General features: G+C 25.7%; 1 protein-coding gene across 4 annotated transcripts in view; it reads left to right on the forward strand.

Moving 5' to 3' along the window:
* LOC105845300 (uncharacterized) overlaps nucleotides 1–25,789 on the forward strand; it is a 211,880-nt gene extending 186,091 nt beyond the window's left edge. For all 4 annotated transcript variants that reach the window (XM_065816628.1, XM_065816631.1, XM_065816630.1 and 1 more), the window contains 13 exons: nucleotides 299–763; nucleotides 1,453–1,923; nucleotides 2,506–3,087; nucleotides 9,650–10,117; nucleotides 11,461–11,946; nucleotides 15,844–15,961; nucleotides 16,159–16,229; nucleotides 16,385–16,489; nucleotides 21,201–21,252; nucleotides 21,585–21,744; nucleotides 24,632–24,959; nucleotides 25,055–25,249; nucleotides 25,556–25,789. In XM_065816628.1, coding sequence (XP_065672700.1) covers nucleotides 299–763; nucleotides 1,453–1,923; nucleotides 2,506–3,087; nucleotides 9,650–10,117; nucleotides 11,461–11,946; nucleotides 15,844–15,961; nucleotides 16,159–16,229; nucleotides 16,385–16,489; nucleotides 21,201–21,252; nucleotides 21,585–21,744; nucleotides 24,632–24,959; nucleotides 25,055–25,249; nucleotides 25,556–25,734 — 3,680 coding nt within the window. In that variant the 3' untranslated portion in view covers nucleotides 25,735–25,789. The remainder of the gene's footprint in view (nucleotides 1–298; nucleotides 764–1,452; nucleotides 1,924–2,505; nucleotides 3,088–9,649; nucleotides 10,118–11,460; nucleotides 11,947–15,843; nucleotides 15,962–16,158; nucleotides 16,230–16,384; nucleotides 16,490–21,200; nucleotides 21,253–21,584; nucleotides 21,745–24,631; nucleotides 24,960–25,054; nucleotides 25,250–25,555) is intronic.
* The last annotated feature ends 782 nt before the right edge of the window (nucleotides 25,790–26,571 follow it).

The raw sequence follows: 26,571 nt of genomic DNA on the forward strand, positions 1-26,571 counted from the left end.
AATTTTTTTGCTGATAAATCCTTTTTTCCAATTTTATAACATCTTGCAACTGTTTCATATTATATTAACTATTATATTATTTATTTATGTTATTTTTTATATTATTTACTTTTATAATTATTATAAATGTTGTAAAAATGTTAATGCAATAATCATATTTTAAATGTTTAAATTGTTGACAATGTTTAAAACACAATAATTTAAAAAAAACTAAATAATAATTATAAATATAATTGAACCAATCAAAAACCAAATGTTTAGTAAATCAAATATCACAAGTTTTTACAAATTTTTTTAGGAAACACTGAAAATGAGTTTAAGCTTTATAAAAGTAATCTACTTGCTACCTTATCAGTTATTGAAGAAGAATTCATTATATCTTTTGAAATAAAGCCTACTCTTTATTCTCCCGGCCTTCATAGTGTCTTTCGGATAGAACTGGAAAATGACAAGTTTATTGCAGTTTGGTTTTCAGAAGATGGAAGTGGAACTCTAGTTATAAAATCAGTATTTGGTACAATAGATGATGAGGTTAAATCAAGTAACAGCATTCTACTCTTGGCTTGGACCCCAATAAAATTATATCAACAACGTTTGCTTGATAAATATATTTATACAATTGAAATTGGAGGCGAAACTTTATTTTCAAAGGAAAACATGAAGTCAAAATCATTTTCATCTGTAGCTGTGTATGCAGGAGATCAATACAATCTCCCTCAAGATGCATTAGTTCGTAGTTTAATTATTAAAAATGGAAATGAAGGTTGTTTTGATTTATAATTTTCGTTTATCTCTTTTTTTTTTTTTTTTTTTAAATTAAAATAAATGAATCAAACTTTATTTTTTGTATATGTATTATTTGATGTTTTGAATTACTTGATATGATTGTTTGATTTATTTAAGGTGGGGTGTTATTTATTATTAAGGGCATGTTAATTACATCCTTCACAGCTTATCTAGAATTTACACCTGTATTAAATTTATTACAGAATAAATTCGAAAATGTGAAGAAAATTAGTATTTACATTTCTTTTTTTCTCTTAGTTTTTTTTTTTTTTTAAGTTTTTACAATAAATTTTTTTTCTATATCTTTTCTACATCATTTATTATTCTTAAGTTTAAAATAATTTTTAAATTTTTACTAAAATTATAGCATAGCACTTTTAAAAATATATATATAAATGCCAGATTTTTTCTCCTGTTCTTTTTGTTATTTCTTCAGGTTCCAAGAATTTTGTAGCATTTTTAAGTTAAAAGCTTTTTTTTTAAAAAAAGCTTTTAACTTAAAAATAATAATTTTAATTTTTAAAATAACATAAATATATGTTTTACAAATAACTTTTTAAAAAGTTATTTGTAAAACATATGTTTATATTATATTATATTTTTATATATTAACAAATTTATGACCTATTTGTAACATTTATATATAAAACCTATTTTATTTTAAAGGTTTTATTGTTAAACAAGAAAAACTTTTAATGGAAAAAGCAATTATTACATCATTGCCAAAGTTGGAGAAAGAATTTGTGTTATCGTTTGAAGTTCAGTTTAATTCTGTTCAAGATTTATATTATAACGTCATTAAATTTTCAGGATCTAGTGTTTCTAGTATTTATCCAGGTTTTTGGTTTCATAAAAGTAGAAATAGCACAATGTTAACTGCATCTACAATGACAAACAACAAACTGGTTAGTATTGATCAGAACCCTGTTGCTTTTGATATGTGGAACAAAGTTGTGTTGTCACAAACATTTAATGGCGGTTCATACACTTATTACATTCATTTAAATGATGTGGAAGTATATTCTGAAAAAATAACTCCAGTTGTATTGAATACTGTGATGGTATATGCATCATCACCAGAATATACGGCACAAGCAGGATTAATCAGAAACTTTAAAATAGCTCTTGGAAAAAAAGGTTGTTATTTTAAGACTCCTTTTTGTGTATGTTCAATTCAATCTAAAAAATATTTCTTGATTTGCTGTTGTGCTTTTATACATATATATATATATATATATATATATATATATATATATATATATATATATATATATATATATATATATATATATATATATATATATATATATATATATATATATATATATATATATATATATATATATATATATATATATATATATATATATATATATATATATATATATATATATATATATATATATATATATATATATATATATATATATGTATGTATGTATAAAAAGTTAAACTGTTAAAAGTATATATGTATAAAGAGTTAAACTGTTAGAAGTTGTCAAAAAAATTGATACACAAAATTCTTACCATAAAACATAGAAACAAGGACAACAATTTTTTACCAATCTCAAACACTTTTAGCTCGGCAATTAGGTCGGCATTGCCAAATGCCAACCCTAATTCCGAGGGATATATATATGTGTGTGTATATATATAATACACATAAGCACAACATGGAAGCATAAACTATTGTATAAATATATATATTGTTTACTTTAGGTACTGCCCATCTTGAAAATCCAAGTTGTGAGGGATTTTTCGATGTTGGTTTTATTCTTGATTCCTCAGGAAGCTTAGAGAGCAATTACTCCCAAGAGATAGATTTTCTTAAACAATTGGCTAGCAGTTTTGGTATAAGTAAACAAGGTTCACATGCTGGTGTAGTTACATTTAGTAGTGAGGCCAAATTAAGTATTCAGTTAGATAAATATTTTACTGATGCTGACTTCAATAAAGCTGTTGATGATATACCGTATATGGGTGGTGGTACTCGTATCGATTTAGCTTTAGAAAAAGCAATAGAATTGTTTGATACAAGAAAAGGTTCCAGAAATGAAGCTCCAAAGCTTTTATTTTTATTAACAGATGGTGTTCAAGATCCAAAAATGGACATACCAGTTCCCAATGAAATAAAACAGAAAACTATTCAGCTTTTTGCAGTCGGAGTAGGATCAAATGTTAGTAAAAATGAACTTTTAAAAGTTGTTGGTAATCATGAAAATGTTTTTTTGGTAGAAGATTTCAATAAATTAGTTCAAAGTGATTTTTTAAAGAAAGTTAAACAAGGAAGCTGTTCATCAGGTTTGTTATGTTGTTATTATTTTGATTTAATATTTTTAATGGCAACAGTTGCAACATTTTGATGATCTTGAACTTTGAACTTCTCTGGTAAAAAGAAAAAGAGCAGTTTTGTTGCAAATAAAATATAAAACCAAATAATTTATTATTTGATTTTATCAAAGAATTATTAGTTTAATAATTATTAGTAATTATTAGTAGAACTATTAGTTTGTTTGTTAGATTGCAGAACAAATATATAAAACCTGGAAGGGGTTTGGGTAACGGTAATGGAATATGGAGTTCTACACAAATTTAGCACATCATTTTCCTACTATTTAATCAATATAATTAATATTTTTGGTTACTTGAAATACTATTTCTAGCTCTATCTTTTTAAAACTATTTGTAACTTGTACCTATCCTTAGTCATCTTTGCATATAATAGCCAATAATATATTAAAAAACTATAATATAAATAAATAAAATAATTATTATAAATAAATAATTATCTTTATAAGTTCGATTCCCACCACGTCCCTGGTAGTACCGCGCTCAACTTGTTTCTCCACACAGCAGCCTTGTTTGTCAAGGTTACATCCTTTATGGCCTTAGGGAGGTAAACTAAAATAAAAAAAAGTTAAATTTTCTTTCTTGATAATCTTGATTATTCTAAAGTTCATGTTAAAATCTATTTAAGACTAATTTAAATTTTTTAACCTCTTTTTATAAGAACCTCATTATTGATGGTTCCCCCTAATTTACAAATAAAAATAAAATGATTTCCTCTGGTTTGCTTAAGTATAAAATAGTAACAGACTTGATGAAAAAAGCTTTGTTGTCTTTTAGTGAATAACAACGCTCTATTAAGTTATATCCAAGAAACTTTTTTCACACATGCTGGATGGGTTTTAGCAATTATTAACTTACAGCCCAACACTTTTCTTCTGCTGTTGTTAAAGATTTTTTAAAGTTATAAAAAAAAAAATTCACTACATGAACTTTAAAAAAACTAAACAAAAAAAACAAATCAATTCTTTTTTTATAATTAATCAAAGATGGTGCATAAATATAAAGCATTGTTATTCCCTAAGACAAAAAAATAAATGTAAACAATATACTCAACTTTTTTATCAAATTTTTTTATTTAATTTTGCACAAAGTTTACCAAAAATTTAACAGAATTAAGAAATTAAAAAAAAAAAGTTAAAAATTAAAAGTTGTTAATCTTTGATATAAAAATACTAAAATAGGTGAATTTAAAAAACTTATACAATATCCTTCTTGCTCTTCTTCATTTCCAGTAGCTTCTGGGGTACCAAAGCTTTTAATCCTTCATCTTGTGTTGTTCCTCATTGATATTAATGGTCTTCCTGATAATCTTACCTCTAAAGTGGCTTTTTGTTTGCTTATAACACAACTTTGTTTGCTGATAACACAACTATATACTTTAGTCTTGACAAAAAATCATTGATTTTAAATTTTATCTCACTGCTGTGATATCTTGAATCTTATCTCTTTTCTGTGACAACTTAGGCTTTTCAATCCTTTTAAATTTTACCCCAAATGTACTTTATGTCTTCTTAGGTTATTTTTTAGTACTGACCTCTAATGGAAACCTTATGTACAATTCTCTTTTCTATTGATTACCCATTACTACTGTTGTTGCTCAAAAAAGGTATCATCACTTGTTTCATCAACCAAAACTCAATCTTGCATTTCTACTGTTTTTTTATAAAACTAAATGTTGTCTTATCAAATAAGGCTGTGCAGAGAAACAAGTTGAGTGGGAATTGAACTTATAACTTTTCATTTATGAATAGAACGCTCTACCACTACACCATTACTGGATAACTTAAGGCTGAAATGGTTAAAATCACTGCAACTTAAGGCTGCAATGGGTAGAAAGACATAATGTTACATTGTTTTCCCAAACAATTATAAATATTATAATATTCCCTTGTAACATTTATAATTTTGTTTATAATTATTATACTTTATATTATTTTATTTCCATTATTATATTTTCACTATTCACAGAAAGATTTTTGTAAAAGTTGCATAACTATCTAGTATTGGATTAATAGTCTATTTGATTTAGTATTTTAGAAGCTTTTTATAGTACAAATAAAAGTGGATTTGCTTTGGAAGCAAATCAAATACACCATTATTATAATGTTTTTTGATGTTATTTCTGAATAAATTGACCAATTTTTGATGTTATTTCTGATCAAATTGATCAAGCCCTCTCTCTTTTTCCATTAGCCAATATTGTTGTTGTTGTTGACTTTAATGCTCATCACACTTAATGTCTTCGCTCTAGTGTCAGTGACTCTGCAGGCGTTAAAGCCCACAACTTTTACCTTTCTCAATCCCTAACTCATATAGTCAACTTTCCAACTCACTTTCCAGACAAACCGAATCATTTACCTTCTATACTCGACTTATGTCTTGCTTCTGATCCTAGTCAGTGCTCATTTTCTCCACATTCACCCTTTGGTGCTTCTGACAAATGTACTTCTTACATAACTTTGTGGATTCAGGCAAGCATGGAATCTTTTATTCCTTCTCGACATTTCCAGGTCAAGCCTCACTCTTCTCCATGGTTTTCCTCACATTTTGCTGCTGCAATTTTTAATCGATACCGTTACTTCCATATCTATCAGCAAAACAATTCTCCAGAAAACTGATGACTGTTTATTACTGCAAGAAACCATTGTAAAAAGGTTTTGTCTAATGCCAAAGCCCACTATTCTCAGGTCATGAAATCTGTTATTTCATCACAAAAATAAGGCTCCCGTGAGCCTTATTTTTGTGATGAAATAACAGATTTCATGACCTAAGAATAGAATCTTTTAGAGTATCAATAATAAGGGCAAATCTGTTATTCCACCTCTCTTGTATGGCTCACACTTTGCCACCTTACCTAAAGGCAAAGCTGAATTGTTTGCTAAGAACTTTTCATTAATAACATCTCTTGATTCCACTAGTTGTGTTCTACCAGATTTAGCCGTCAAACAGGTTGATCCATTGCTTGACATTTACATTACTCCAGCTTCTGTATCTAAAGTGATTTCCTGCTTAGACTCTTCTACAGCTTGTGGCGTGGACAACATATCTGTTATTATTTTGCAGAAGTGTTCTCCGGAGTTATCGTCTATCCTCTCAAAACTATTCAACAAGTGCTTATCAGAGTCTTGTTTTCCAGCCTGCTGGAAAGCGGCATGTGTAATCCCTATCTTTAAAAATTCTGGAGAGCTATCTGATTTGTCTAACTACCGCCCCATTAGTCTTCTTCCTATAATAAGCAAGTTTTTTGAATCTTTAATTAACAAACACTTAATTTCTCATCTTGAATCGAATATCTTACTTTCTGACTATCAATATGGATTTCGATCTTCTCGTTCTACAACTGATTTGCTAACAGTAATAACTGATAGGTTTTATCGTGCATTAGATAAAGGTGGAGAGGTTAAGGCCATTGCTCTTGACATTTTAAAAGCTTTTGATAAAGTTTGGCATGCTGGTCTTCTCCATAAGCTTTCTTCTAATTATTGAATCCTTCCTTTCCAATTGTAGTATAAAAGTTGTCCTCGATGGACAGCACTTTTCTTCTTATTCTGTAACTTCAGGGGTTCCTCAAGGTTCTATCCTCGGCCCTATACTCTTTTTAATTTACATTAATAATCTTCCAGATATTCTGACATCTAAGGTCGCATTGTTTGCTGATGACACTACCATTTATTCTTGTCATGATAAGAAGCCAACACTCTCTGATTGCTTGGAAGAAGTATTTGAGCTTGAAGAGAATCTTACTTCTGCTACAGCATAGGGCCCACAGTGGCTGGTGGCTTGGTGGCATGGTGGCCCACAGTGCATGGTGGCCCACAGGCATGGTGGCCCATAGTGGCTAACTTTAACTAAGATAAAACTAATTTTTTTTCAGCCAAACAGCATGAGGCTGACAGTGGCTGGTGAACTTTAACTAAGATAAAACTAATTTTTTTTCAGCCAATTGTTATTGCAATAATTTAAATCTTCCTATATTTATGAACGGTAATGTACTCGATGAGTCATCTACCCTTTATCTTCTAAGATTAACTCTTACTTCCGATCTTTCTTGGAAACCATATATCAAAACTGTATATCAAAACCAAAATTAGCATCTACTAAGGTCTCTTTATCGTGCTCGCAACTTTCTTAGTCTAGATTATATTCTTTATCTCTATAAATCTCAAATTTATCCTTGTATGGAATACTGTTGCCATATCTGGTGCGGATCTTCTAATGATGCCCTTTCTCTTTTAGAAAAGGTGCAAAAGCGCATTGTAAACATAGTTGGACCCGCTCTTGCAGCCAACCTCCAACCATTATCACATTGTCGTAATGTTGCTTCTCTTTTCTACAAATACTATAATGAGCACTACTCTAAAGAGCTGGTGTCTCTTGTGCCATCTACTAAAATTCATTCTTGTGTTACTGGTCATTCAATTAAGTCTCATCCTTTTTCTGTGACTGTTTCTAAGTGCTCCAAAAACTCTCGTTCCTCTAGTTTTTTTCCTCAAACATCAGCTCTTTGGAATTCGTCTTGTTATACTGATTCATATAAAATTTAATCTTTTAAGTTGTCTGTCAATCTTTACCTTGCTCTACAATCTTCATCTTTTCTCTTCCAGTAACTTTCAACTCAAATTAGTGGTTGCTTGTAGCCTTATTGGAAATAAAGATGTTAAAAAAATAATAATAATAAAATAAAATATTCAGAAAAAGAAAAAAAAACTTTAAACTAAACTCAAAATTCCAAAGTTATTAACAAAATTTTAAAGCTTCAAGCTACTTAAATATTTAGTTTCTTATTTTGCAATTTGGTTCTTGTTGAAAACTTTTATTTGCAAATATTTTTGAGCATAACTGAATTAAGAAGCTTTTAACTTGTTTAATGATTTATTACTATTAATAAATGTTACTTATGATATATGTTTAAACATATATTATATATGTTATATAGAACACACACTTATACATACATACATACATACATACATACATACATACATACATACATACATACATACATACATACATACATACATACATACATACATACATACATACATACGCACATACATACATACATACATACATACATACATACATACATACATACATACATACATACATACATACATACATACATACATACATACGCACATACATACATACATACATACATACATACATACATACATACATACATATATATATATATACATATATATATATATATATATATATATATATATATATATATATATATATATATATATATATATATATATATATATATATATATATATATATATATATATATATATATTATAGATCTATAGTTTGTTGGCTTTGGGAAGAGCGGAAGGAAAAAAGTGATTCTTACGCCAACATATACGTCACTTTTAATTACTTTTAACTTTCGTCCAACATTTCCGTGTTGGACGAAAGTAAAAACCATTAATTTAATTACAAATTAATCGTTTTTTAAAAAAACCACAAAAACGCAAATTTAATTGACCGGAATGTTTTTAAAAACATTCTGAATGTTTTTAAAACATTTTGAATGTTTTTAACAATATAAACAATGTTTTTATTTTTATTTTTTTTAATAAAATGTTTTTATTTTTATTTTTTTTAATAAAATGTTTTTATTTTTATTTTTTTAACTGTAAATCATGCGCGGAGTGTTGCTACATCGACTATCTTATAGCCTGACTCGCAAGGGAGTGCTGCTACATCGACTGACAAATAGCCTGACTCGCAAGGGAGTGCTGCTACATCGACTGACAAATAGCCTGACTCGCAAGGGAGTGCTGCTACATCGACTGACAAATAGCCTGACCCGCAAGGGAGTGCTGTTACATCGACTGAGGGTTTGGTTGGGGCAGGCAGTCTATCATTATTAAAAAAAAAAAATTCCGGTCTTGCATTTTAATTTTTACTTTTTGTCAACAAAATATGGAAAAAACTTTCGGACAACATCTAAGGGTTCTATATATATACATATATATATATATATATATATATATATATATATATATATATAATATATATATATGTATATATATATATATAGGTATGTATGTGTATATATATATATATATATATATATATATATATATATATATATATATATATATATGTATATATATATATATATATATATATATATTTTGTAATAATTATTTTAATATTCAAGTACTAAATATTTATTTATTATATTTTTTAAAGTTAAGTTTTGTTTTTAATATTTAAAAAATTTATTTTTATAACAGTATTTTATAATTTTAATATTTATTTTAACTTGTTTTTTCAAGTCAATACAATATACATTTCAATCAAAAAAAAAATAACTTTTTTATTTTATATCTTATAATAATCAATTGCCAGTTACAATGACTCCATACATCATTTTACAAGTCAAATGATATCTAATTTTCATTAATTATTTGGTTATACAATTTTTTATTTTCAAATATTTCTGATTTAAGCCTTATTAAAAATTGTTACTTTTTGTTAATAAAAAATCTTTTAGTTCTGGAAAACCTACAAAATGAGATTGAGATAAAAAAAAATAATTTACTTGTTACATTGTGGTTTAAAAAAGAATTTATTGTATCATTTGATATAAAACCTACAGCATATTTGCCTGGTTACCATAGTGTTTTAAAACTAGAAATTGAAAATGGTAAATATATAAGTGTTTGGTTTTCTGAGCTTGGTGTTGGGACTCTCATGATATCATCTCTCTTTGGAACAATAAACAATGAAGTTGAATATAAAAATGCTATTCCTTTAAATGAATGGACCTCAATAAAAATATCTCAACAGTTTTTAAACTTCAATTACATATATACTATTGAAATTGGAGAAGATGTTGTTTTGATAAAAGAAAACGGTATATCAGAAGAGTTTAGAAATGTAGATGTGTATGTATCAGAGAGTGATCATCTTTCTCAAAGTGGATTCATTCGAAATCTAAAAATTAAAAATGGAAATGAAGGTTTTAATTTATTTTCATATTATTCATATATATATATATATATATATATATATATATATATATATATATATATATATATATATATATATATATATATATATATATATATATATATATATATATATATATATATATATATATATATATGTATATATATATATATGTATGTATATATATATATATATATATATATATATATATATATATATATGTATATATATATATCCAAAATTTCTTTTAAGCACCAATAATTTAAATATTTTCTTAAACAAAACAAGTTTTTTAATTAGTAAAACCATTTTATTAATAAAAAACAATATATGTTTTGACTAACACTAGTTATCTTCAGTTAAAATTAAATATTAAAAAAATTTTTTTAAATGTTTATAACGATGTTAAAAAAATATATATATTTAAAAATATATAATTTCTGTACAAACTAATAATTATAAATTACAAAAATACAATAAAATCAGTTGACAAGTTTAACATAATAAAGAAGTAAGAAGTAACACAAGATTAAAATGATATGCAATATGTATAGAAAGTAATAGCTAAACAGAAAGTTTGGACATAATTGGTTAACCTGTTTATTTAAACCAGGTTTTCCATTCTATGAACCATTCTATGAACATACTTTCTTTAAGTTTTAACTTAGGCTTATAAGATGTCAAAAGCAGAAAAACACTTATTATTTAATTGCATGAAACAATTCTCATTAGCATGGAGATCCTTATAGATATGAGATACTTTATTATCACATGTTAAAATTTTTAATTGATTTTATTTTGTTTTTGTAATTATATTATAGTTAATTTGTACACAATTAATTAAATTTTGTAATCTGTTTTTTATAACACTTTTACAAAAACTTAAAAAAAAAATTTTTTAATATTTAAATTTTAAATGAAGGTAGCTAATGTTAGTCAAATCATGTGTTGTTTTTTATTAAAAAAATGGTTTACTAATTAAAAAATTTGCTTTGTTTATGAATGTATATATATGTATATATATATATATATATATATATATATATATATATATATATATATATATATATATATATATATATATATTCAGAGAGAGAGAGAGAGAGAGAGAGAGAGAGAGAGAGAGAGAGAGAGAGAGAGAGAGAGAGAGAGAGAGAGAGAGAGAGAGAGAGAGAGAGAGGAGAGAGAAGAGAGGATAGAGGAGAGAGAGAGAGAGAGAGGAGAGAGAAGAGAGAGAGAGAGAGAGAGAGAGAGAGAGAGAGAGAGAGAGAGAGAGAAAGAGAGAGAGAGAGAGAGAGAGAGAAAGACTTTTGTTTTGGAGTTTTTTTATTTTAATTGATTTATATTTAAAAGGTTATATACTTCGAGAAGAAACTCCGATTGAGCAAGGTAAACTACTTGCTACTATTCCAAAGTTGGAGCTTGAATATAGAATTTCTTTTGAAGTTAATCTTGAGAATAAAGAAAAGTTTCTTAATGTTTTTCAAATAACACATAGTGGCACAGGTGGTATTGGTGGTCCTGGTGGCATTGGTAATGAAATACTTGCAATGTGGCTAGATGAAGAACGTATTGGAAAACTTACCTCAGAAAACAATAATTTTGCTATAAATTTTCCTAATCAAATGCCTGTTAAAAAATGGATGACAGTGCGAATATCTCAGCAATTTTTTAATAAAAAATACTTATGTGAAGTTAATTTAAATGGAGAAGAAATTCTATCCAGAGAATATTGGTATGCAAAGTCTTATAATGATCTAACATTTTATGCAACCAGTTTGTACCATAATTCTGCATCAGGATCAATACGTAACATACAACTCATAAATGGGCATATTGGTGAGTTTTGAATTATTTTTTTTTAAGACATATTTTCACAATTCTAAAAGTCTTAAAATTTGGAGAATTTTAAAGCTTATTAGTGAAGATGCCTCTGCCTCTAAATAGATATCTAAATACCTCTGCCTTTAAATAGATATCTAAATACCTTTTACCCATAAATAGATATCTAAATACCTCTGCCTCTAAAAAGATATCTAAATACCTCTGCCTCTAAATAGATATCTAAATACCTCTGCTTCTAAATAGGTATCTAAATACCTCTGCTTTTAAATAGATGTCTAAATACCTCTGCCTCTAAATATATATCTAAATACCTCTGCCTCTAACTTTCTTCAGGATGAAGGTTTTTTATTTTTTATTTTTTTAATATTTAAAAAATAATGCATGTATTTTTTTTAATATTTCTTTATAAGCTTCTGTCATAGGTGTTTGTCATAAGTAACTTGAACTTATTATTTGTTTTAATATTTCTCACACAAGATATTGCGTAATCAGAGGTATCAAGTTAAATGAAGATATTGTCTGAGATAATCAAGACATTATCTCAAGTTGAACCTCACTTGTTTTTTGTGCAAACATTCTCTAGAGATATTACTATATATGTAAATTCTTGCTAACACCATGTGCAAATCGGTTTTTATTTAGTAACTAAGACAATACTTAACTAAAAAAAAATAATAGAAAATTATTACTTTTAGGCCTAATTTTCAAAATAATTATAAAAGTAAAGTTTTGAAAATAGTGTTCTAAGCAAAAGTATACTTTACAACTTATTGCAAACACATGCTTTACTTTATTATTTTTTGTATTTGTATTAATTGGGTTTAATAATTGTATTTGAACATTTAACAATTAAGCATTGTTTAACACTGGCAGGATAAAATGGATCAAAAAAGGATATAATTCTAAACCTATACAAAAAAAAATGTTAAAAGATCCCTTCAATTTGATGCAAAATGTTATGCTTGTTTAAAAATTAATAGAAAGCTCCTCAAGAATTGTACTCTATAGTTCTAATTAAAACTGCTAAATTCTTTAGAAAATAAATTTTTTGCATCTGTGCAAAAAAATTTCTTTCTAAAGATTGTGCAACTTGTTGATTTTTTATTTATTTAGTTAAAGTTAACCAATTATCTTTTTTATTTATTCGGTTAAAGTTAACCAATTATCTTTTTTTTATTTAGTTAAAGTTAACCATTTTGTTTTTATTATTTATTTAGTTAAAGATAACCAATTATCTTTTTTATTTATTTGGTTAAAGTTAATCAATTATTTTTTTTATTTATTTGGTTAATGTTAACCAATTATCTTTTTTTATTTATTTAGTTAAAGTTAACCATTTTGTTTTTATTATTTATTTAGTTAAAGATAACCAATTATCTTTTTTATTTATTTGGTTAAAGTTAATCAATTATTTTTTTTATTTATTTGGTTAATGTTAACCAATTATCTTTTTTTATTTATTTAGTTAAAGTTAACCATTTTGTTTTTATTATTTATTTAGTTAAAGTTAACCAATTATCTTTTTTTATTTATTTAGTTAAAGTTAACCAATTATCTTCTTTTTTTTTATTTAGTTAAAGTTAACCAATTATCTTATTTTATTTATTTAGTTAAAGTTAAACATTTTATTTTTATTATTTCTTTAGTTAAAGTTAACCAGTTATCTTTTTTATTTATTTAGTGTTATTTTTTATATATATATATTTATTTATGAAAAAATTTATTTATTTTTGTTTCTAGATATCAGGGTATTTTTTTTTCATCCCTTTTCTATTTGTTAAATAACTGAATTATTTATTATAAATCACTGTTTTATTCATTCATTCAGAAAAATTAATTTTTTGAAATGATGTAACTCCTGGATTGTTTTAAACAATTTTTGTTGACTATCAAACTATAGTTTTTAAAAATTTTGACAATAATAATGATATAAATAAAATAAACAATTAAGTTAAACAAATAAAAAATGAATGTAAAAATATTGTTTTATAAAAAAAAAAGTAAAAATAATAAAAAAAGTTTTAAGCCATCAAGTTTTGGGTTATTTTTTTTTTGTTTTTAGTGCAATATTGTATAACAACTATGTAATAATGATATTGAAAATAATTATTATTGTAATATAATGGTAATAAATAGTGCTGAACTTAATAGTATCAGTAGCGCCCACTCGTGTGTTTTGACATGGAGCTGAAGGTATCTATTTAAAAAAAAAAGCGAGTATAGAATTTTTAGCACAGACATGTAAACATGTAACTTATATAAAATAAATTACAAATTTAAAATGACATATTGTCATTAATGACAATATGTCATTTTAAATTTGTATTTAAAATGACATATTTATAATATAAGAGAACTTTTAAAAGTTTTGCTAACTTTTTCAAGTCTTTTATGCTTAAACTGTTTTGTTTTGTATTTAAAAAAGCCACAAGATTTAACCACCTCCCCCTCCCCCCTCCTCTCTCCTTCACCCTCAAAAAAATTTTTTAACTTTACAGATTGTAATTAATCTTTTCATAATATATTGCATAGCAGCATTTCTTAACAGTTTATAAAAAAAATATTTAGAAATCACAAAATTTTCTCGAAAAAAAAATTAAAATCACAAATATAAAAATTACATTTAAATAATTTACAAATAAATAGAATTATTAATAGCTGTTATTGATAGAGATGTAATATGCAAATGTAAAAACATTATAATTAAACGTAAAAAATCTACTTTATGTACAAACATCTGTAAGTGTAAGCGTCAGTTATAAACGTCACTTATATAACATTGTGCATAAATGTATAACATTATGCATAAACGACTATAAGTGTAAGCTTCAGTATTACAGACAGTAGGTAAGTTAAGTTGGCGTATTGTATAATTATAAGGGTTGTGTATTGTAAGGGTTAATGTATTATGTATAATATAAGAAAATTTTAAAAAATTTTCCAACAGTTAAAAGTCTTTATTTGTTAGAGTTTTTTGTTTTGAGTTTTTGTATGTTTTTGCATATTTTCATATACTTCAAAAAATAAACTTACTATAATTGTGTATAGTTTCAAGTATTTTTGAATCTAACTAGTTATTAAATATTAGTTAAACTCATTTCTGCTTTACTGTCAATAATGCTGTAGCATAGCATTATTGACAGTGAATTTTTGTTTTTATTTTCTTTGGGTTGAAAATGTTTTTTTTACTAAAAACAAATAAAAACTGTTGTGCAACAAAAATTTTGTTTTATTCACCAGGACAACAATATTTTCAAATTCGTGTGTTCTCGATTTGTATTAAATACTGAACATTATTTAAGAATATTTCTGAACTGTTAGAACTGTCCAGAAGGTATAAGAACTTTTACAGAATATTCTCGAACAATTTTTAGGCAACTTCCTGAATTTTATGGTTTTATGAGTACTTTAGAACAGTTCAAAACGTTGTTGAACTGTTCTAAAGTACTCATAAAACCATCAAATCACAGGTCGCATAAATCAACATTTTAGTTTGTTGTTTTTTTAATTTGAATGACATAAAGAGGTTGTTTGCATCCAATAAATGCACTATCTGCATTGCATTCATTGATCCCGCAAAGCTTTGCTCAGGCTTATTTAAATATTGTTTATAACATGTTATAAACAATATTTAAATAAACATTGTATATATTTGTATAATTTTTTTAATTTTTCAACCAGGTGCTTGTATGTTTTATATTACGTAATTAAAGAGTTTTTTTTTGTATTGGTTTAAGTTTTTGTGTATTACTTTTTGTTTTGTTTTAAATTGTTGAGTTTTCGTATATAATTTTTTTTTTAAAGACTATTTTATATACTTGTGGATTTATATTGAATTATATTTTATTTTTGTGAATTGTGTTGAACTGCATTCTTTTCAACTTTTTTTAGATGTTGAATTGCGTAAAGTTGTAAAAGCAGCAATCAAAGATTTCCATGATTTTACATGCATAAAGTTTGTTCCATATGACAACCAGAACGATTACTTGTCATTTGTTGCTAAAGAGGGGTAAAAATTTTACTAATTTTAATTGTGTATGACAGAGACTTTTAGTAATTTTGATTGTGTATGACCGAGACTTCAAGAAAGTAAAATTTTATTATTAAGGCATATCAAATATATTTATCATAAATATTTTTTTTAACTTTTGATAGTAGTTAATATAATAGTTTATATATTTTTACAGAATATAAAATTGTTTTTAGGTGTTATTCAGAGATTGGCATGGTTGGTGAAGAGCAAAAAATTAGCATTGGACCGGAATGCAGATGGAAAGGTCAATATAATTTTTGTAACTAAGTAATAAAAAGTAAATAAATTCAAATTTCTTATGCTTAAAGCATAAATTACGCAAATTATGTTTTAATTTTTGTTGTTTAAACAAGTAATTTTTATATTATTATTTTTTTAATTTTGTTCTATTATAAACAGGTACAACAATTCATTTAATCATGCACTCGTTAGGCTTTCTTCATGAAACCTCAAGAGTGGATAGAGATACAGCTATCAAAGTTATTGAGAGTAATGTAGAACCAAGTAAACAGATTTTTAAATAGTTGTTTTAATCCAGGACCTATTATATGCCACATAACTTGTAGTGCTATTATTGAGCTATTTGGTACCTACAAACATAAATCTTATATACATTTATTTTCATTGAAAATTGTAACTATTTATTATTGTTATTATTATTATTATTATTATCAGTATTATATATATATATATATATATATATATATATATATATATATATATATATATATATATGTATATATATATATATATATATATATATATATATATATATATATATATATATATATATATATAGAGAGAGAGAGAGAGAGAGAGAGAGAGAGAGAGAGAGAGAGAGAGAGAGAGAGAGAGAGAGAGAGAGAGAGAAAGAGAGAGAGAGAGAAAAGGTTAGATGACAAAAAGCGACTCTTTTACGGTACTTAAAGTTTCATGTCATTTTCGGCATGAAACTCTAAGTATCATAAAAAATTTTCATCGTATTTTTTTTTTGCTATATATGGCTATAAATGCTATATATGGCTGATGAGTGCCGAAAATAGCATGAAACTTTAAGTACCGTAAAAAAAGATTTTTTTCCCATTTAACCTTCTAATTATTTATTCATCTATTTTGTGATTATTTCACTTTATATTGATCACTCTCAAATCGAAAAAAAGTTGATTATTATCACATAATCAAAACAACGATATATATATATATATATATATATATATATATATATATATATATATATATATATATATATATAATAAAGAAAAATAGTAAGATGTTATAATGATAAACTTTTTATTACTTAATAATAAATAAAATATAGGCATAAAATAGTGTATTATATAAACTTATAACAGATAAAATAGATATATAAAATATAAAAATAAATAATTAAAAAATTAATATAACTATAAGATAGTATATTTTTTTTAAAAAGAATGCTACTTTTTTACAAATATTTTTTAAAAAACTAGATACTAAATGAAAATTTGAAATATTTTCGGTATTTTTATTGACAAGTAAATGCATACCCTAACGTTAACTCACACATGATGTATATTCACTGTTGCATCTACACTATAATCAATGATGGAACTCCACTATGATGGAACCATGTCTCCACTATGTCTGTTGCGTAATTCCACTATGTCTGTTGCATAATTTTCTTTTAGAATGGTTTTTGCTCAGTTGCTTTTTTTTTTAGTTCAGACATGGTTATCTTGGTTTGTGATGGTTATCTTGCATTTTATTTTATAAAAGTTAATTATTTTATTTGTTTACCTTAAAGCCTCTCTTTATCTTAATACATCATTTACCTTAAAGTTTCTTAAATCTAAACTTAAAGTTTATTAAAATTTAAACTTAAAGTTTCTTTTAAAATGGTAGTTTTATGTTTGATAAATAAACAATTTGTTCAACACCGAAAAATGTTACAATAAATTATAAATTTATTGTTATAGAATATTTTATAAAAAAAAATTATTACAATTAATATGATAATTATTATATAATTTTATAATAGTAAAATATTAAAATAATTTCTGATCATTCTGTTCTAGTGAACTAGGGGTAAAATGAACTATTTTTTTATATTAAAAAATTACCAGGTTTTAAAAACTTTTTGTTTAGTAATTTAGCATTACTTTTGCCTAATACAACATTTTGAAATTTTTCAAAAAAAATTAAATTTAAAATATAGCTTTTGCTTTGATGTAAAAGCCATTTTAAAAAACGAGTTTTGTGGAAGTTTTAAAATTATGTTATCAAACTTTGCAATAGGTTTTACTAAATTTAAAATTTGTTCCTGTTAATGTGAGTATCAGTTATATTATTTATATACATTTTGAAGATAATATAATGCTGCTTTACAAAAATTGTAATTTTTGGCATGATATAAAACAACTTTTAGATTGTAAATCAATTTAGCTCACTTTACCCCTCATTTTTCTGTCTAATGGGGGTAAAGTGAACTAGTCTTTTTGTTATATTTTTTCATCAAGTACTTTTAGTAGTACTGTATATATACATCATAATTACTTAACTAAATTGTTTACTCTCAAAATAAATATTTGCTGTAGAAATTTTATTGAAATTTATTTCAGAAATATAATATATTGAAGTAATGCCAAGAAACTGCATTAAGAAAAAAGAATCTTGAAGGAAAACATATGCACCTAACTTGGTATCACTTATCTAATCCTCAGTAGGTAAACCTTCAAACATATGCACCTAATTTGGCTAATTACCTATCTTCTATGGTCATATGAGTCATATTTCTTTAGAAACTGTTTAAAAAGCAATTGAAAATCATATAACTATTTTGTGTTTTCCAGCACACTGTTTGCTTCTGCTACAGCTACTTGATGTGGGAGTCTTTTGCCAAGTTAAATATGTATGGTGTGAAATTCTGGCCAATTATACTGAGTCAAGGCTGAAGCTGGATTGGAAATCTGTTTTTCCATCTTTACTAAAAAAAACTCTATGATACCTCTTTTAAGCCAGCTCACTTAGTAAAATCATTTGCCAAAACTGGAATTTTTCCCCTTGATCCATCTGCTATATCATCTGACAAGTTAACTCCTTCCGAAATCTATAAGCACCCTTTTTCTTAGAAAACAAATTATTGTGACAATCACATCCTTCAAAACATCACTTTGAACACCAATGGCAATGATCAAAACAATACTTGTGAAAATTTTTGAGAAGTCAAAAAACAAATACAACACTATAATATTAGTAGATAAAGACTTCAACAATGAAAAAATAAATCAAATATTAATATCAAATCTAGACTATTTTAATGGAAATAAAGCCATAAAAGAAATAGTGAAAGAACAGTTAATGGCCACAAAGAATGATGTTTGTTCATACAGCAAGCAACCTACAAAAAAAATAAAAAGACGCTATGGAGGTGAGTGTCTTACATCAAAAGATGCGTTTAAAAGATTAAACTATGAAGAAAATGAAGGCTTTAAAAGAAAGATCAAGCAGCAATGCAAAATACAAAATAAAAAAAATAATTTATCAAAAATAACAAACATAGAAGAGTTAAAAATGAAGTAGTTCACTTTACCCCAATGTGGGGGGTAAATTGAACTAGTGAACATGTTTTTTTTAAATATATATTTAGTATTGTAATAGTAATTTTTAATCTTTGAATTTTTTTTATTTTGTACCTAATAATTTAAATGGTATAAATTTTGAAAACTGTAAGATTTTAGGCTTTTTTTCTGAATAATTTTCCTTTAAATTTGGAAAACAGTTTACTTTTCCCCAGTTTACCCTAATTTCAGGTGTAATTCCTTAATAATTTGACAAATATTCTCTTCTAAGTGGTTAAAAGGCGGTGGCTTGTTAGCATGGACTTGTGAAAATAATCCAGGGGTGTCAAATCACATGACCTTGGCTGCCAATTCAAAAATCCTCATTGTGAAATGATCCAATTGCCAAACCTTTTCCTCAGCAAAGTAAGAGTAGCATCAGCTGTATGATACATAGTGCCATTATGTTGGAACCAATATTCTCAAGTTCTGACTTAGAAATTGGAGTAACATGGTCCTATAGAGATCATTGTTCACAGTTATGGCTGTTTCATTCTCATTTCAAAAGAAATAAGGTCCGATGATGCCACCATACCATAAACAGTGAGTTTTTTGCAATGGAACTTCATGTAACACTTCTGAGTTATCCTCACACCAATAACAATAATTTTACTTATTAGCAAAGCCATTCAACCAAAATGTGCCTCGTCTAAAAAGATTATTTTTTTGGCAAAATCAGGATCATGTTCCAAGTGCTCAAGGGCCTAGTCAGCAAATTTTTGATGCAATCTGTGATCATTTGGCTTTAGTTTTTGACTCAATATAACTTTATAAGGGTGAAACCCCAGATCCTTATGCAATATTCTCCAAGTTGATGCCTGAACATGAGTTTTGTGATCATCATGAAATTAATAAATTTGGCTCAGCCGTGACATTGACTACTAAAGCTGCAATTTTCTCATCAGTTCAAATGTTTCATTGTCTATTTGGTGGCTTATTGTCTTGCAAAGTTAACTCACGTTCAAACAGCATATAAACTGTGCAGAATACCAATAACAGCGACCCTCAAGTGAATAAATGTTAAATACCTACAATTGAGCTACCACTTTGGTACTTATTTTTTTATTATTTCCAACAAATCAAGACCAGCCAAATGCTGCATCATGAAACTGCACACCTTACTACTTATAGTAAAAATATGTAGAAACCAAGAAATCTCTTATATTCAAAGACCCTTTATATGTAGATAAATGAACAATAAACGAACACAGTACAATTTAAAATCAAACATATAGTCATTGCTTTTTCATCATTATTTAATTATATATATATATATATATATATATGTATATATATATATATATATATATATATATATATATATATATATATATATATATATATATATATATATATATATATATATATATATATATATATATATATATATGTATATATATATATATATATATATCAACATATATATATATATATATATATATATATATATATATATATATATATATATATATATATATATATATATATATATATATATATATATATGTTGAATATTTTTATTAAATATTTATTTAAAAAGTCTAAAAAGGATTCAGTAATAAGTTGTTTATATGGTTTTTATCTTTGACTTCTATTGTGTACATATTATTATTATTTAGAGTTTATTAATAACTTCCAAACTTATGATGCTGACCAAATGTTGGGTTTGCAGTAAGTGTTTAAATTTCTTTCAATTTTTCTGCTCCAATTTTAAATAATATGTTGTATAAACATATTTTAAAACAGAATAAAATATGTTTATACAACATAGTGATTAAACTTATCTAAACTTACTTATCTAAACATAGTGATTAAACTTATCTAAACTTACTTATCTAAACATAGTGATTAAACTTATCACTATGTTGTATAAACATATTTTAAACTGTTAATTTATCAAAATAAACTTATCACGGATTTTTATTTCTGAATACTACATAAAATTTATGTTGAAAAACAGTAAGTCTTCTTTGAAGTTATAGCTTTTTTTTTTTTACTTTTAGGTATGACTACTTTAGCATTATGCATTATGGACCTCTTGCTTTTTCTAAAAATCGTCGATCTACTTTAATGCCTTTATTTCCTAATATTGAACTGGATATGATAGGTCAGCGAGATGGGTTCAGTGAATTTGATATCAAACGTATAAAAGAAGCCTATAAGGTATTTAGCTTGGTGTTGATTTTCATACCAAAGTGAATATTATTTTTTCTGACCATCCATATTTGAGTAACAAAAAATACATAACGCTTTTACAAAATTAACTTATTTTTTTATTAAGGGATGTAGATAAGGATGTTTATAGTGGTGAATTAAAAAAACTATTAGTATTTTAAAACCGAAAACTTGGAGAAAAAATTTTTTTTTTCATACAATTTTTTGATAAAAAATTGTATGAAACAAAATATTTAATTGTTATAAATCAACAGTGCTTTTTTTTTTGAACCAAAAAATTAAAAATTATTTCTAAACAAAAATTAAGTAAAAAAAGTGTATTAAAGTTTTCCTTGAAAGGCAACACTTTTTTTCATTAGTAACTTCTGGGGTACCACAAGGTTCCATACATGGTCCTTTGTTATTTTTTTTCCATATTAATGATCTTCGTGACTATCTTACATCTAAAGTGGCAGATGACGATTTATATCCTCAGTCTCGAAAAAAAGTCATCACTTTTTGATTGCTTGGAACAAGTTTTACTAAGAGGTATTTTGAGGGTGGTTTCTCTGTAACAGCTTGGGAATTGAAGTGTCAGGTGATTTTTAATCCAAACAAAACTCATTTATTACTATACTGCTAATAATTATCATGTTGTTGATATTCTGATGAAAGGCAACACTCTTGCTGACTGAAATTTTAGACGAAAGGTTGTTACAAAGGGTTGCTTAGGGGAGAGTGTGTATGAAAGAGCCAGGTTTTGAAGGAGCCAATACCATTATTTCTAACTTACTGGCAACCGATCCTAATTGTATTTAACTCTTTATGTGGCAACACTGGATACCTGTAACCCACAAAAAACGTACAGTTCTACTAAAATAAATAGCGTCGTAAGGGAGCACTAAAGATTTTGAAAATGAAAAGTAATTTTTTGGTAGTTTACTTATTTATTTTTAAGATTAAGCGTAATGTTTTATTTGATAAAAGAAACATGCAGCATTCTTATATATATATTTTCCCTTCATTTACACAAAAAATATTAGATTAAAGCTTTTGTCAAAATTGTTTAATTTGAGGTTATGTATTTAACCAAACAATTTTTTGAAAGAGCCGACTGTTTATGCTATGAATAAGCCAACTTTTTTATTTACCTTTTTTTTATACTAAATAATCGTTTTGCGCTTTAACGACTTCATAAATTTTTCGTAATGCTTCATTGAGCTCATTCTATTGAAATTAGTTGTTTTAATGACTTTTCCTGAAATTGTAAAACATAGCTCCGTTTGAATTAAAAATAATATTTAATGAAATTTTTAAAAGTCAAAGTTCTGATAAAGTCATTTTTTTTTTTAAAGTTTAAATAATTTTTTAAAACTTTTTTTGTATTGTTTGATTCATTTTATTATATTTTATTATGTATTTATTATATTATTATGTATTTTTATTATTTCATTATTCTCATTCTCATTTAATTTTTTGATTTTGAATAATTTCTGAAACTATTATTAAAGCTGTTTTATCATTGATTATCATAGAGTTAAAAAACTTTAAGTACAATCTGATTTTTAGAAGTCTATTTAACAGTTTAATATTTTTAAAAGACTTGATAGTGTTCAAAAAAAAGTTACGACTGATAGTCGTTCGAAAAAAGTTACGGCTTTTTCAAGGCACAGAGGTGGCTCTTTCATTGACACAATGTTATGAAAGAGCTGTTTTCTTTCTTTTTTTAAAACAGGTGTATGATAGATTATTAGCATTGTTATCCGATTTTTTTTAGTTTTAAAATATTACCCAATAATGTAATTATTGAATTAAAAAAAAGAAAGAAAAAAGTTATTACAATTGAGTTTTTTTCACGCCACTTTAAAACTGGCTCTTTCATACACACTCTCCCCTATAACATGGTTTGCAGCCTAATAATTTTCCGCTTAATAAAGAATGAAAAGTACAAAAAAAACAAATACAATCGTTTTATTGAATTTATTAAAAAAAGTTATGTTGCCAAAAATAGAATTAGGAACACTTTTTTAAACTTTAAATAAACTGGTAACAAAAAACAATTTAAAAAAATAAAGCAAATATTTTTTTGGTTGTTTGACAAAAAACCATATGAAAGAATTGAAAAAATTACTATTAATAGACCAGCAATATTTGCCTCAATTAACAAAGCATAGATAGCAATATAGGTATTTATTTGATCAGAAAGTCAATTAACTTTCATTGCTGGTATAAAAATAAAATGTATTAAAATGCTTTTATGCAAAAACATATACTTAGATACTATTAACTTTAACATGTACTTAAATGTTATAATAGATATAAAAAAGAATAAAAACATACATTAATAAAAATATGACTAATAAAATCCTTATATATAAAATGAAAGTTTTTGTGTTCGTTCTTTATTCACTACCACACCCCTGAAGTTTTTTGATCCCTAAAATATTATGACCCACAAGTGTTATTTGGCTGCTTTTGGCCAGTAGCATAGGCAGGGATAAGATTTTAGATGTGAACTAATTATGTTTATATAAGTATGTCAATTGAGATTATTTTGCAAAAAATTTTGGCGATCGTAGTCAGGAAATAAAAATATTCTAAAAAGTTTGCACCCTTTACCTTTTAGGTTTTAAACTTTATTTAATAATATTTTAGTGTTCAAAAATTAGGACCATGTAAATTTCCACCCAAAATTAATGGGTTGTAAATTTTACTTGGTCATAACTTTCGAACAGTGAAAGATTATTAGATTAAATTTAAAACCTGACAATGATGTTAAATTTAATATAAGATAGTAAAAGAAAGTATTTAATGTAAATTTGTTAAAGAAGCTAAATATAAATCATTATATTTAAAAACACAGTAACAGTTTATTTTTATTTGTTTCCATTATTAGTGTGGTCATAATATTGATTCAAGTACACCACCTTTATCGACTCCGTCTCCTTCATCAACAGAAACAACTAGTACACCTACAACAAATGCACCGCCATCAAAGCCACAAGGGCATGCGCCTGGTATATTGATAACTACACTTCCACCACTAATATCGACACCTCCACCTCCACCACCACCAACAACAACAACAATAACAACAACAACAACACCATCGACAACTACGAAATTAACTTCTGCTATAAAACCTACATCCGCTATTTCTATTCACCATTCAGTAACACCTACAAAAGTTAAGATAGTGACGCACAAACCTTGTAAACAAATTTGTAAGTTTTTCTTTTTTTAAACATTTGATTTACTGCAGTTTTTTTTTTTGCTTTGTTTTTTCGTTTAGAAGTTTTTTTTATTTATTTCTGCATAGATTATCCTTGCTGGCCCTACGATTTTTCAATATTGCATCAAGTTCCTCGACCCTGCTGCTTGGGCTTAAACTTTCCTCAAAACTGCCAATGTTATTGTACGTTGCTGAACTCACAAAAGTTAAAAGGAAAATCTCAAGACAATTATCTTTGTCATAAGCGAAGTTTTAAAAATCCTGGTTTTCTTGTAACTGACGGTAAATGTTTTCTTTTATCTGACGGTAAATGTTTTGTCAACTTTTAAATATAATGATAATAATTAGGCATAAAATACAGATTTTTCCCTGAAAAATATATTACACAAAAGATGTCAAAAAATGACAAAATTTGTTTAAAATTTATTTTACGACTTTGATTTTACAAATAACAATAGCCTAATAACAACACGTACAATAAGATAATTGAAATTGAAACAACGTAAATATAAGTTTTATAATTAATAATTTAATAAATATTCATTAATGATTGTTATAACTATTTATTAATTTATTTTTTTATATTAGATAAACACCCGTTGAAAAAGTGTATTCGGCTTCCGTCAGCTTCTAAGAAGTTTTTGTGTTACTCGCATGAATCTGGGTATCAATTCCATTGGTCTGACCTTACTAGTCTTCACAGTGGAAGCTGCATCCGTTCGATGGGTGCCCCGTTAAATTCTCCAACAATATTATGCAACAACTGAAAACGTGTTGTATTATGTTTTTTTATTGCTTTTATTAAACATGTTTTTTTACTTAGTATTAAAGTTATTATTCACAAATGAAAAATCAGATTTATAAAGTTTAATTTTTTAGCTAGATAAATAGATAAATGGAAATATATATATATATATATATATATATATATATATATATATATATATATATATATATATATATATATATATATATATATATATACTGATATTCAAATTTATTTATTTGTTTCAATTAGTTGAATTAAAGTTTTATATTCGAATTAATTTAGAATTTATTTAAACAAAATAAGTTATTAATGTTATTAAATGTTATGATTGAATGCCTTTGGTAAATAATTAAATTATTCAACAGGTTTTCAATAGCTTTGACAACGCCTTTTACGTATAAAAAAAAGGGCATGTAAGCTTTATTTAGAACTATATTTATCATATGCATAAATTCAACAAGTGCAAAAACCAGATTTGATATTATTTAAGTTGCAAACTCAATCCAAGATTTATCAACACACAAAAACAAGCTCTTGAAACTAGTGTCCTAGGAAATTGGAAAATAACCAATCAATATTTCACATCCTTGATTGTAAACATTTTTGAGTGGACCAAATACTGTTAGAAATGTGGCCTTACAACTCAGCAATATTTTATTGTTTTTTTGTCACAGCTGCATTTCATAACACTACTAAAATATTTGAATATTATAAATACTAGATGTCCGAAATCGTAACATACGGGTCTTGGTAAGATTCCACACCGACCATCTCTATACTTATTCCTTAATTCAATATTTTTTACTAAGCGGTAGAAAAATGTTTATATAGAGAA

This window comes from Hydra vulgaris, chromosome 13 (genome assembly GCF_038396675.1).
Source record: "Hydra vulgaris chromosome 13, alternate assembly HydraT2T_AEP".
Classification (NCBI taxonomy): domain Eukaryota; kingdom Metazoa; phylum Cnidaria; class Hydrozoa; order Anthoathecata; family Hydridae; genus Hydra; species Hydra vulgaris.